The sequence below is a fragment of the Polyodon spathula genome, chromosome 6 (assembly GCF_017654505.1).
Source record: "Polyodon spathula isolate WHYD16114869_AA chromosome 6, ASM1765450v1, whole genome shotgun sequence".
Classification (NCBI taxonomy): domain Eukaryota; kingdom Metazoa; phylum Chordata; class Actinopteri; order Acipenseriformes; family Polyodontidae; genus Polyodon; species Polyodon spathula.
Genome location: NC_054539.1, coordinates 64293654 through 64308141, shown reverse-complemented (window position 1 = coordinate 64308141; position 14488 = coordinate 64293654). Strand labels below are relative to the sequence as shown.

At 39.7% G+C, this 14488-nt stretch overlaps 1 protein-coding gene across 1 annotated transcript in view; it reads left to right on the top strand.

Annotated features, from left to right (window-relative positions):
• LOC121317463 (GRB2-associated and regulator of MAPK protein 2-like) overlaps window positions 1-14488 on the top strand; it is a 50320-nt gene that overhangs the window by 12120 nt on the left and 23712 nt on the right. The window contains exon 2 of the mRNA XM_041253417.1: window positions 9441-9581. Coding sequence (XP_041109351.1) covers window positions 9441-9581 — 141 coding nt within the window. The remainder of the gene's footprint in view (window positions 1-9440; window positions 9582-14488) is intronic.

Sequence of the window (14488 nt, the reverse complement as noted above, 5' to 3'; positions counted from 1 at the left end):
TTTAATTCAAAGGCCATTACACCTAATAACGCATGGTAGTTTAAGTAGGCACCCTCATGAGACGATCGCTTCTCAAGTATACTGTAGTAAAATAGGATTCTGCAGCCTTGAGTACACATAATCGTGATCATATAACTAGCTGCTTACCCACGAGGACTTGTTTTGATGTATTGTCCTCAGTGACTGAGCACCATTGACATCTGTATACTGTATTTAAACTGCTGATGTCAAGATTTTGCTAATTGTAATGTGACAGAGTGGCCGAGGGCAGTGTAAATTCAAAGCTATCGGCTAAGCCATTTCTATCGAGGTGCCATTAACTTGATCAAGCAGTTTAACCAATTGACTATTATACATTATTGGTTAAGGAAAAGCAGCTGTTGATTTTTCGTGGTCGTGCATAAATGCGGGAACTTGTGACATTTAGTGGTCAACCCGTTACACTGCAGCCAGAGAACAAGCTCTTATCATTCATACTAAAATGATTACTATGGTGCAGAATCAAAATCGGTCGGCTTTTAAGAATCAACCGTTTATAAGAATCAAAACACCTGGGACGGATTTAATTCTTATAAACGAAATGCACTGTATATAGAATACTGCAGTGAAAATTTAATCGTACAGATTTGTTTCTAAATTGCTGAGATGAGCTGACATCTAGCCTGATGTGTCTGCTGTTCAGCAGCCAACATTTTCTCTATCTTGGGGCCAGTTTGAATTGGCAAGTGTCCAGTGGTTCAGTGTTACAGTAATTCTGTATGAATAGGGTTGCACTTGACAGCTGGTGCTATCTTGTGAAAACTCTAATAAACTGCATGTATCCAGTAGACATTCAAACACTACTGCTATACAGTGTCTGAAACAGATTTTAATAGTTGCTCTTGCTTTTATTAAACTATTCTATACTGTGAAGCCAAAGACACTATGCCAACAATCTTGGGTTATTACAGTCTTTGGATAGAAATATGTTTCTGGGGTATTGATAGCAGCATACACCAAGTTTTCCCACTTTGAAATTGTTTGGCTTGTGGGTGTAGCTGACACTGATTGATGTGGCATCTAAACCTAGGTGACGGATCATCTCTACATTCAAGTATAGCTGAGTGATAACCCTCTCCCGAAGACAGTAACAAATGTAGGGCTTATTGTAACATGGTAAAAAAAGAAAAAAACCTTTTCCAGCATAACGTACAAGTTGTTCTGGCTTTCTTTTTAAATTGTGCTTTAAGAGTTTTAAGACTATCCGATCAGTATATGAGTGAATAACTATGTGCCTTAAAATTCTACAATTTGTAATATAGTGTCCGTCTTCCTGTCTTGGATTAGATGCAGGCATATGTTACTCCTTGACCTCTTCTCAGGCTCAGTAACTGGAGCTTTTTGTACAACTTCATGTTTCCTTCTCTGATTACAAAGTACATCACTGGTGGCACGTAACCCAATCAAAGTTGAACAGGCTTGCTTAACTGAAGATACTTCATCTGGCTCATACCTGTCTCAAGTGTTTAAATGACAGGCTCCCTGTAGCTGTGTTTAAAATGTCCCCAATCTTGCTAATGTGGAGGGAAATGGCTTGATAACCAATTTGAACCAATTTACAAACTAAATTGAGATCAGTATTAAAACTTAAAAGAGCATATTGTATTGACTTGTAGGGAAACTTCTGAATACTTTTTAATGGATATGTATCGGGCATATACAAACTGTTGCTTCCATGTCTTCTCAAACAACTTATCTATGTATTGTAGGGTTACTGCTGTTGAAGAGATTCAGTAGATAATGGTGGTTTACTGGAGTATACACACTGGTCCATGCATGTTCCCTGCTGTTAGGCACTGATTGATTCATCTCCTGCCATTAAATACCAATTACAAGATCATTTATCAGCATCACACATCATCATCTTTGCTCTCGTTTCACACCCTGCACTCCCTTATGTGCTGTGTTATAGTGGTATGACAGAAAGTGTTACAATGAAGAGAAGGTGAAAGTAAAGTAATCTGATAAATGTTAATATGGGATTCCTCAAGGGCAGGGCTTCTCAAACTCGGTCCTGGGGACCCCCTGTGTCTGCTGGATTTCATTCCAACCGAGCTCTCAATTACTTAACTAGACCCTTAATTGAACTAATAATTTTCTTACTTAAAGTCAAAGTATGTACACGAGCATGGTACCTTTTAACTGAAATGAACTCTTGCTCTTGGGTTTCTGTAATCAACCTAAAGCAATCCCTAGTAAAACCAGTGTGCCGAGTATCTCACAGAATCTCAGCATGAATGAATGATACCAAGGAACCCAAGAGGCTTACTGATTAGTGAGTGAACAATTAGCACTGTTTTAAAAGTGGTTCAAAATATAAGTAAAATATTTCTTTTATATTTTTTGACTGAAGTGTTCGGTTTATAATTGCACATTTATATCTGTAACTTAATGATGCAGCCTAATTATTTGCACTTGCTGTGTAACAAAGAAGTAAAGTTGAGGGAACACGAGACCACTTTGTGGCTTTGAACTTGGTTTCAGGAGACTATGTTTCGGGCCACTGCATGGCACACCAGTGGAATCTTGGGATCTGATACAGCAAAGCTGCCTCAAACTAGGCCTCTTGGTCTGTTGAAGCAGATTTCAAGCCACTGTTCCTGAAAAAGCGGGTTTGTGTTTCCTCAGCTTAAGACTGCACATGCTTTCTGTAGTTAGTAAACACAAACGTCTTTTCAATTTCAGCAGGACAAACTAACCAGCAAAATCAGCATATGAAAAAAAAAAGGAAATTAAAATATACTGCGAATATTCTTGTGAGAAAACTAGAAGACTGTGTCACATAATTTATCAAATAGTGTGCCCTCCTGTACATACAGTACAAGGCTGCCATTTTATGTCAGGGTTCTGATGACATGGATAAACCAGGTTACAGTGTTATCACAATGCCTTGGTTAAATAACATTTTATGTACAGTTGGGTACTCTGTTCCACATACTACAGTATAAATAGTGTATAAATAAGCATATTTGGCGCCATAGCCTAGGGGTAGTTATTAGTATAACTGTAACTACTTCAGGAGTGCATGTTTGACATACAGTAATGTTACTCTTTTCATTCAGTAAAATTGCTCACAGGGCTTACAGCTTGCCTGCTCAAGAGGATGATGACATTGTGTGTTTCTGGAAATGAAAGTGCCTGTGCTGGGGAGCTTGAAGACTCTTGAGCATACTTGGCAAACCTAGAGGGTTTCCTTGGTGAAAAAATTAAACAACAATATTTAATCAAGCTAAACCATCCCTTTTAGATCTCAGGGCTGTTAAAATTACATCAGCATGGATCTGTTGTAGATCACAAGTAAGTTGTATATATTCTGTGCTGCAAAGTGTGTCTAGTGTACTTAAGTCAGTAGTTTGTCATTTGGATATCTCTTGTACAGTCACCTAACTTTGCTAGCAATTCCTAACTGTATTAGTAGAGATTAGGCTTTGTCAGATGTGCAACAATTTATGTTTTTGTAGTGTGGAGACTAGAGTTAGACACAAAAATATTTAGTTACTAAAATATTTTAGCGAGTCTTCTCCAGTTGCAAATTGCTAAAACAGATTACAATTGCAGATGTAAATAACTGGGACAAATTGTACAACATGCAACATTTAAGAAAGGATAAGTGTATCGTGCATTTGTCATGAAATATACATTATATTTATTAAAAAAAATAGAATCTGGAAAAGGTATGCAATACTTTTTTTGTTAACTGCTATAATTTACACAATATATTTTGCAAGCCTTAGTGGTGCTTGCCAAGTATGTATAAATAGAAATTGGCAGCTTATTTAGTTTGGTGTTCTATAAACTGCAATTGGTTGAAAAATAAAAAAAGTAGCAGCTCGGCAACAATAATCCAATATAATATTTTAAATAAAGAGTAATTGCTCCATTTATATGTTGTTTATATTTAATTTAGTGTGCCCAATTATTGAACCCTGGATTTCCTCCCCAATTTGGAATGGCCAATTATTTTTTCTTCTGACTGCAGCAATTCCGCAGACAGCTTCGGAAAACTCAAGGTTCAGTGGGCATCCTTCGATCCCACGACCAAACCAGCCCCCCTTTTACACCCAGGAACTCAAGAGCAGATGTCAGAAAGCTACCGGCTTCTGGAAGACAGCCAGCCCTTCAGGTGTCTGCTCTGAGCTCACTGGGTGCCTGACCAGCAAGGTTCACTGTAGCGCGATGAGGAGAAGCAGCCCTTGCCGGTTTTGCCTCCCTAACCCACAGGAGCGCCAAAGCCAATGTGAAGCTTCCATCCGAATCCCCAGCCAAGACTGGTGACTCCGCAGAGCCAGGACGCACACCTGCGCTATGTAACTCTGTATGCCCATCATGCGGCTGCGCTTTTATTAGGTGAGCCACTCTGGGACCACTTGCTCTGTTATGTGTTTACCGCCTCTATGGTGGAAAACAAATTTTGTGCAGTGCTGGAGTACCCCAAAATATGACTCAACTCAAGGCCCCCATGTCCTTTGATCGGGCCCTGCCCATGATTTTTTTTCTGAGAGCAAAAATTTCCATGAGACAGTCTTTGAAAGGCAGCCATGCACAGCTACTCCCTGGGCTGTTTCTATGGGACATGGAATAAATCCATCTGTAGAACCACCCCTAGCAGCATAAACTAGGGAGTTTTAGGCCCATGCAACCCATGCAATTGCATGAGGTCCCAGGCAGCAAGGTGGCCCCTGTTATCGAGACTTGGTTACTATTAAAAAAAAAAAAAAAAAACTTGTATACGCCACAAGTCTGCACCAGAATGAATGACTTATTAACCATTATACCATTCTTTTTATCTGTACGCCACAAGCCATAAACAGACAAATTTCCACACACTACAAAGAAGTGTTACAAACTTGTGGGATACATGTATAGGTGTCTAAACTGTGTTTGAATGAACCAAATTAAAATAAATGCATTTCCAGACAATATATCGCCTCCTGTGAGGCTCGACTACATCCACTAGGGAAATTTGCTGGACCTGTGTCCTAACCTCAGTATTGCCTTGCTTCTGCTTTTGACTGTGCCTGTTACAGTAACATCAGGGGAGAGAACACGAAATGAATCAAAAACTTTCTACAGTGTCATAGGAACATTTGACTGGACTAGGGCAATATCGATCGTGCACCAGATTTGCCAAAAACTGGATTATTCAGCTAAAATTGCAGACTTTGTTGCTGCAAAAGTACTAAAGGTTAATTTCTAACTGTCTCTGTGAGTGTTTTTTTGCAATTGCTTTAGTAAAATTCAGTACATTTAATGGTGGTGTTGTTGACGTATTTGAAAGTCATGGTGTGACAGGACGGCAGAATGGTGACGTACCCAAACCAGGAAGCTTACAGATACACAGACAGGTACTTGCACAAATTGTTTGAAACAAAACAATGCTCAAAGAGCAAAATAAAATTGCGCGTAAAAATAGGTCACAAACACAGTAATATCCCTCCACCCAAAACAAGTACTGTGCTGGTGCTTCCGGCACGCGTAGCAGTTGTTTTCTTTTACTTTTACGTTCTCTTTCTCCTCCGCTCTCGTTCACATTTCACTGCCTTGAATCACCACCCGACCAGCAAAAGCTGCAGGTTTTTATACATGTGACCATCTCCAGACTAGCAATAAATTAATCAATCTGGTCACGTTCTACATGAGGGTTTTTTTCTGTTTGCGTGGCCGACAGTCAATTTGTCAATAATCATTAACTGCCGACCACGCATTCCCACAAGCTGTCTGGCAGAGACGAGCTGCTAACACCTCCTCTGCCAGAACACATTTAACTATGCAACAATACCTTATCTCACGATACATTCACCTGTGTTTTCAAACAAATCCTAAACAATACATGTATTTACAAGCAGGGATTTGCCCTGCCTCACTAGCTATGTGCAGGGCTGTCTTCTACCCTGCACACAAGGTGTAGTAGAGTAGTATTACTGAGAAGAATAGGGAATATGGGCTCTGGAATCTAGCTTTGCATGGGGCCACCGTGGGACAAACACTGCCAAAGTTTACCACCATCTTGTTTACTGTATCCAATGTACTTTAGAGAATATGCATCTTTAAAAGCAAAATCACAAGAGTGATATCCAAGCCGTTAAGTGCAGTGGTTCAGTGAGTAGCTGAAATCCATTCTGCCTCACAAACCACCAGTGGTACTTTTGAAAGCTCTTCAGTATATGAAGCTCTTCATGGACCTATAAATATAAAAGTTGGCAGTAGTTAAGGAGAAGATATTTTTTAAATGAGTTTCATTTGCAGACAGATAGAGAAATCACCAGGCTGTTGAAAATACAATTGTGCTTTATTATGTTATGCTTAGAATTAAACATGAGGATAAGGTAAACTGATACTGGTTTATTTACTGCATTTTTAACAAATTAACATTTGCAGTACTGTTCCTAGACAGTCGTCATTAACAACCGCTTTGGACTTCCTGTGGTCTAAGCAAATCTCTTCTGTGTTGCCTAGGCAATAAACTCTAACCATACATGTAGGTGAGAGATGAATGCTCAAGTGTTTCAGTAAAGAATATTATATTTGTATTATTCTGACTCCATTTCTGACTCTTTTAGGCAGGGTTCACTATATACTGTGGACTTTGGCTTTAAGGGAGAGCCAGCCAAATGTACCAGAGATTGATTTTTTTTTTAAATGGTAGGTGCATTCTTTTGCTCTGTGAGGGTCCAAACATGGGGGGCCCCAGACCTTGAGTGGGGTTGGATCCTTTCCAAAGAGCCACAAAGAGAGGTATAAAATAATAAAGTCCACTGTTTTGATAGACCTCAGTTTACACAGCCACTGGGAATGTCAGAAAATACTATTAATATCCCCTAACACTTTTACAAAAGTCGCAAAAGGGTATAACATGTGGAAGAGTGGGGTGGCGTGGGGGCACTACATTCTCCCGAATGCCATGGGAGGAGCCAGAGAAGAACACCTGCCTCCAGTTGAATTAATTAATCCCCGGCACACGAACGGCATACAAACAACGACTTTTTGTGACCGGGAAACAGCTTAGCTGTCTGATATAGTTTAGAACTGAAGAAGAGTTTAACTTAGCACTCCTGGAAGGAGATAGGCTTTCTGGTTATTTGTTTTGTTTTGTATTTAATAAAAGTGCACAACTGCGCTAAACCAAAGTTCCTGTGTTGGGCCAAGCGTTTCTAAAGGGTGCAAACGAGCCCAAGTCGAGGGCTTTGCCACATATGGTGTCAGAGTGGGAGAGCGGCCCTACAGACTCAGCACAGCTCTAAAAAAAATTTAAAAATGGAACGGGGAGAGATGCTAAAAGCATTAGTGAAGTCAACTGCTGCACAACAGGAGAGCAGCAGGCTCCTGAGGCGAGAGGAGGTGGCCAGAAACTGAGGCGTTGGAAGTGGTGTGGCCGGCCGGCTATGGCGAAGGGGGTTAGGTGAGGATCACACCTTCACCAACCCTGCGAACAAATCCATCGCCGCTGGGTGCGGTCCCTTGCCCCGTGCTCCTAGACACTCTCCTGGGGTATCTGGGCCTAGAGACCAGGTCGTTGCACCATCAGGCACAGCTCCTTATCTGGTCCCTGACTACGCTCCCCCTGAAACCTCAGACATCACTACGCTGTCGGCAGATGTCACCGGCGTTCCCCCTGCCATTTAATTCGTTCCCCCTGGAGGATCAGACGTCCTTGCACCGGCTCCTGGGCTCTCCCCTCGGCCCACTATTACAACCTCTTTGTCACTGTCCTGCGCTCCTGTCGTCCCTGCCACACCATTTGGGTCCCCTATCGCCAGTTCTCTGTCCCTACCTGGAGGTGCCGGAAGATGGATCAACCCGCCCACAACAATGGGTGAAAGTGGACAATGTGGGACTTGAGGGAACGTGGTTAAATTTTAAAGGTGAAGGGGAGAAGTGGTCTTAGAATTGCCAGCATGGGGGATTATGTGTGACAGAGTAGGGGGAGGAGAGGTAGTGTGGGACACTCCATTCCCCAGAATGCCACTGGAGGAGTGTCACAAAGACGGCCGGTGTGGGTGGCGTCTGACCAGAAAGAGGAAAATAATCAGAGAGGTGGAGTTTAATAGTTTTATTTAATAAATAAACAGAACAGAAAATAAATGGTGGTAACAAACAGAAACACAAGGACACGGCACATTCGCCAAAATAAACAGACAAACAAAAACGGACTAAACAAAACACGGTGAGCAGATATTTTACGATGATTCTTATTCTTATTATTCTCTTTACCTCCATCTCCTATCCCGTTCTCCACTCACCGAACACCCAACCGCGAGTGGGTGAAAACATGCTGCTTTTATGCAGCTGTACCAAGACTCGACTGCTAATCAATCATTCAATTGGAGTCTTGGTACAACTGCACTTGAATTAATAAAGTGCAATTCCCCTTGCTCACATATTATTACTTTTTACTTGCACGTGAAGTGCTGTGCAATCCTCGTGCCTAAATACAAATATACATTTTAAACACTCATGTTACACAGACCCGTTTATATCCCGTGTACCAATGACTATACACCAACATTAACACACAACATGCAACATATAACAGAAAATATACACAGGGGTGGGCACTTTGTCACAAGGAGCCAGAGAGTAAATTAATGAAGCCCCTGCATAAAAGGGTTAGAAACCTTGTAGTCAGGGCTGTGTGGGTCAGCATCCTCTCTAGCCTGTTCCTTAAAGATATAGAGACCATTACACCTGCAAGAATTGCACAATTGTACTTGGAAAAATGTTATTAATTTAGAAGACTAATAACGACATTGAAAATATTACTTTGAATTGAGGCCAATTATTTTTATAATAAATAAACAGTTTTACTGTCTTTTGTGCAGGGTGAGTGCGTTCTTTAGCTGTAACCGCCCCCCCCCCCACACACACACACAAGTACACAGTGTAAAAAATCAACCGCAATAAAAGGAGCTTTAAAATGAAAACAGTCAATAAATTTGAAGGTCATTTACCACAGGGCCCCATTACACCAGTCCTGTTTCACTTTTACTCTGTTGAATTGAACTACATTTTCTATGGCGGTGCTCCAAAACTAATTTTTGCTATGAGAAAGCTTGGCTGCAAACTGCGGAAATGTGTTGTAGCCTTTCTTTAAAAGAAGAAAAAACCCATCCACATTAAGGCTAAATAATGTTTTTTTTTTTTTTTTAAAAGGTGTTTTTGTTTAAATTTGATTGCATTTAATTACGCTATTATTTTCAACTATAGATACATTTCTCAACCCTTTTCTCCATAAAACTTATTTATTTATTTATTTATTTTTATTTATTTAAGAATTTCAGCCTAGAGTTAAAGATTGTAACAATGTCATTTTATTTTATTTTTGCATTTGGTGCTTAATACCTGCAGTCTTGCACATCCAGTTCAGTCACTGACTGAAATCCACGGTTTTCTTGTTCTTCTAGGGGATCATGTTGAGGGCTTGACAGAGCAGGATGTGATCCTGATTCACTCCTGCAGACAGTGGACCACCGTGACTGCACACAGCTTGGAAGAGGGGCATTATGTCATCGGTCCTAAAGTTGACATCCCATTGCAATATCCAGGTGAGGTGGAGAGCTTTTTTCCTTGCAAATTTAGAATATGAGGTTTGTAATTCATTCTCTTTTTAATTGTCCAGGAACAATGGTTATAATACAGCATTCTTGGATACTGTGCTAGATTATTTGTAGTATATGGGTCTTTCTTCCTTGAAATAAACCTCCGATGCTCTACCTTCATATAATTTAACACAACTTTGATCATTAATGTAGCTAATCTAATTTTCATTTATTTATTTATTTCCTTTTAGAAATAGCTTTGGTGTCTGGCTGTTTGGAGTGATCCATGCAGTGCACTTCACTAAGACCTTGTGGAAGAGATAATTAGAAGCTTGTTAATGATTAAACTGATGCTTTATGTATTGAAAACATGGCAGTGGAAGCTGGAGTAGTAATTGGATGATTTGAAGTAATTATTTCTTGTATGTCTGCCTTGGGGAAAGGTGCAAGTCATTCATCTGAAGCTTTCTTTCCCAAAAAGTTTACTGATTTACCACCCTGAACTCCATATACTAATTTCACTGAGTGGTGTGGTAGGATCTCACCACTGTACTGTAAAGGCTGTCTCAGAAAGCACACTGTTTAAGGGGTTATGAAAGGTCAGTGTTTGGAGGATGTTGTGATTCTTAACCTCTGCTTTGCCAGTTCAATTTGAGCCTTGTTATTGACTGAAGTCATTTACATCTAATTGACAATTGATCAGAGTTACAACCATGACTGTGTAATTGAGATGTATTGCAGTTGCAGCCTCCATTATTCACTGCCTGATAATAACTCATGAACAGAAATCAGTTGTTAGCGGTGATGGATTGTGACAGGATAGTGTCACGGCCCAAGATGTTACCGGCAGGAAGAGAGACTCAGACAGAAGCGTCAGTGAAACGCTGCTGCAGACATTTCATTCACAACAAGAACAGGAACAAACAAAACAGGCACAAGGGCCAAAGTAAACAGTTTAAACAAAACAATATTCGCCTTCACTACAGATATCAAACAAAACACAGTTACGCACACGCACATACACACCTAACAAAGGATTTTGCTCTTCTTTTGTACAGGTGGCCACTCCCCAATTAGCACTCAATTATCTAATTGGGGAATGGCCACACCTGTGATTGTTGTCAGGGGCAGATTTAACCACATCCCTGCCAGCCTTGCATTCCCACACACATTCTTTACATTTTTGCCCTGCCAAACACCTGTATCCAAAGGCTACATTCTTATAATCAGTTTAATTATATGTAGTCAGTTTTAGGTTTTTAACTTTGTAATATATATCTAGGCTTGCTACAATCCATTTTTAATTTTTTTTTGCCAGATTTACGATTAATAGCAACATTTATTTTTTAAAGAATTTGATGTTTTCTATTTTTCATTTCAAGCAGAGCATGGGTTAAATCGACCTTTATGCTTAAAAAAATAAAAAAATAAAAGATTTTTTAAGCCATTGAAATACGTCTCATTTTGAGAAAACCCTTTATCATATTCAACATGCAACAAAACCATGGTTACCAACATTCGAAGCTGTACCTTGTAAAGCTAAAGTTCCCACACAAATTTTAAAAATTGTCCCAAATAAACCTTAGAAAACGCAGCATATAAACTGTATTGCACAGACTTTTATAGCAAACATTTACAAGTAAAAATAATATGCACAGAACAAAAAATTAGATTGTTGAACAGAACTAACTTGCACTTATTCTGAGCTCCGCCCCTTTCCTACTTAAGCACAGCTGGACTCACTGGAGGCAAGGCAGGCGGGCCCACTTCGTCCTGCCGCGGAGCCTTCAGCTGTTGATCAGGGTACTGTGCACAATACTCATTAAGTGTTTTCCTCCTGCGCCCCATTTTCAAATCAAACTAGTAACTGTCACCGTATATACTTATAAGTGCAAAAGCTTATCTAGACCTTAACCTGCTAATTTCGAAGTAGGCGCTATGAATGACCAGCGCTGTAGATGGCAAATGAAAGTGCACAGTCAGTCTTGATGATTGACAGTCATTTAAATGAATGAGAGCATTTAAGCGTTGCTTAAGCCAACGAAATCTGTCAGGACAGGATGATATGACTGACGGTGAAACTACACTAGGCTATTAAGGAACCACTGAGTTGACTGACAGCAACCTCTAGCCATTCAAAGCAGAACAGAGACGGGACAGACAGCAAGTATAAAAACTACACAGACTAGAGATGATTCTCTTGATAAAGAAACAGCCATGTGGTGTGCAGGGAGAGTGTTCCAGTATAGTATAGTTGGGAGCGCAATTACACTTCCACAATGTAAGAACCTTATTTCCAAAAAAGACAGGTTAGGGGGTTTAACCTTTATTTGGTCTCAGACAGGATCTTGGAATGGCATTTCCTATCTCAGTAGAGCTATCCAGCTTAAATATCTTCTGATATTATTAATGATATTTAATTTGTAGAAATAGAGTAAATCAATAAAAAAAATAATCTTGGTAAACCCCTCTGGCAACTGCATTGAAAGTACAGAAAGATGAGGTAAGAATTGAAATTGGATGGGGGGGGGGGGGGTTACTAGGTTTGGTACCTTGGCGCCAGTTTGCCCGGTAGGGGGTTAGGGGGATGGGTAGAACTAATTATTGACAGACAGTGAAAGGATGATAGGACTTTTATTCCGAGAAGTTGAGATCACTTAAGCTACAAAAACTATCGGGTTAATGGCCACCCTAAGTGCTGCCCAAGCTGACAGGCATGCGTCCAAATAAATAAATAATGTGAAATGGAGATCCCGGGTACTTAATCACTGGTCTCTAAAGGGAACCCTTGGCCAGAAAAGAAGGGGAGATTGCTGTTGGGGGTGGGTGGGCTTGTTAACTACATATTGACTCCATGTATTAGACAGTTTATTCATGCATGTGTTTATTGAGAAAGATCCATCAATGGCTCCCTATTCAGATGTGGCTATTGGATAGGATTTAATCTGCGATTTTTCTGATTGCCTTTTTAAAAAGACATCTCCACTGAGAATATTAAAGCTGATCTTCAGTTTTGCCAGTATTTTCTGATGGCAAGTGATAAAGCACAGTACACCCTGACTATAACGCCCTTCATTATAACCAACCTGGCCCCTGGACCCCATATAAAAAATAGATCATATAAACACACACTGTTAGCATACCGGTCTGTACGCACGGGATACTCTGCAGTGAACTCTTTCGTCTTAATAAAAAGCATGCATTGTCTAACTGTACAACCTAAACGAAAATAATTTTATGTTGCAACAAATCTGGAAACTATATTGGTCGTTTGAAAAAGTAGTCACGCAGGCATATGTCTGTCGTGCATATAGTTGGTCAAAAAGTTCAAAGTTGTTCAGCAACAATGCGGCAAGCAAAATTGATTAAGGAAAAAAAAAACAACAACAAAAAAAAACTTGAAGATCTGATTAACTTTTCATGTCAAACTTATCATGTCGGGATGATTTGGAATAAAAAGTCAGTGTGGGATTCTTGCATGTTGGATTACGAGTTGATGCTCTTTGAAATTATATGTGTCGGATTGATTTTGAATAAATGTTCAGCTTCAATTAGGGATTTGTGCTTTCTGTACTGCGCTTATTTTTATTAAACAAATAAGATAAAGCAAAGGCAGAATATTGCATACATGAGACGAACAGGTGCATGTCATTCTAATTTTATTCACAATCTCATCTCATTATTTCCATTACATGAGACTAGATGTTAAAACTTCATGCGGATTTGAACTTGGTTCTCGCCAAGATAAGCACCAACTAAGATGTAGCTTTACAGTCAACTAATGTGATCCATCTGCATCTTCATCCATTTGCGTTTATTTCCATCTGTTGATGTAGCTATCCTTCATTAACTTACAGTATGCCTTTTATTTTGATTGTCCTTTCTCTATAATGAACTCCTCGATATAACGAACAAAAGGCTTGGACCCCAGCAGGTTCGTTATAGCGAGGGTGTGCTGTAATGTGTAAAATAAGTGACAAAAACAGGTACTGTCCTAAATACCTGCTAACATTTTATTGTTGTATTATGTTCTTCTAGTATTTTTGTTTTTTAGTTCTTGGTTCCTTGTCATAACAATTAAACATTACAGTTTAAAGGATTAGTTTTCCATCTGGGATAACATGTTCAAGAAGGCCTCGCAGCCACTTTTGGGTATTTCTACTCTATTGAGTTTCAGTATAATAAAAACACAACTTGAAATTTTGCACCGTCAGGTAGGATTAGGATTCACAGTCATGAGTTCCTCTTTTAATAGTCCCAGGCCTATTGTCAATTAAAGAATGAAAAGAAAAGTACTTCTCATTCCTCTGGAAGACGACTCCAGTGGGTAAATGGCTTTTTGTCATGTTTCACCTTTTTCTGCTTCCTTCCCAGAGCTGCTTGTAGAAGTCATCAGCACGGAATTTGGAAATAAGGCCTATGAGATTTGCTGACTTTAAAAATACAAAAAAAGTTGCCTGGGAAATATCTGTGGTGGAACAAATGTGCTCAGAACTGAGTTACAGAAAATTCCTTTCTCGAACCCTAGGTTAGCTTAGAAAAATGCCGTTTAGGAGCTGTTTATAATAAATAGTAGCTATGGTATTTGTATTCTGTGGTATCTCCTCAGCTGTTGATGTGCTTGACAGAAGCTGGGCACAAATTGTTTACCTCATAGTCCCAAACCAAGCATCTTCCACATACAAAAGCATTGGATCTGTTTTTTTGGGTTGTTATAGAGATTACCTGTTACAAACTTGTTTTTTCTTGACAGGATACAGGATACATGGATCCTAAAGGGGGAATTTCAACCATGCCACAAAAATATAACTTTAAATAGTGCTTTTCTTCCTGTAACCAGGAACAGATTAGTTTCACTGGTCCAGTTTCTTTTGACAACCAATACAAAGTCAGTGGTCTGAAAATAAAGATTA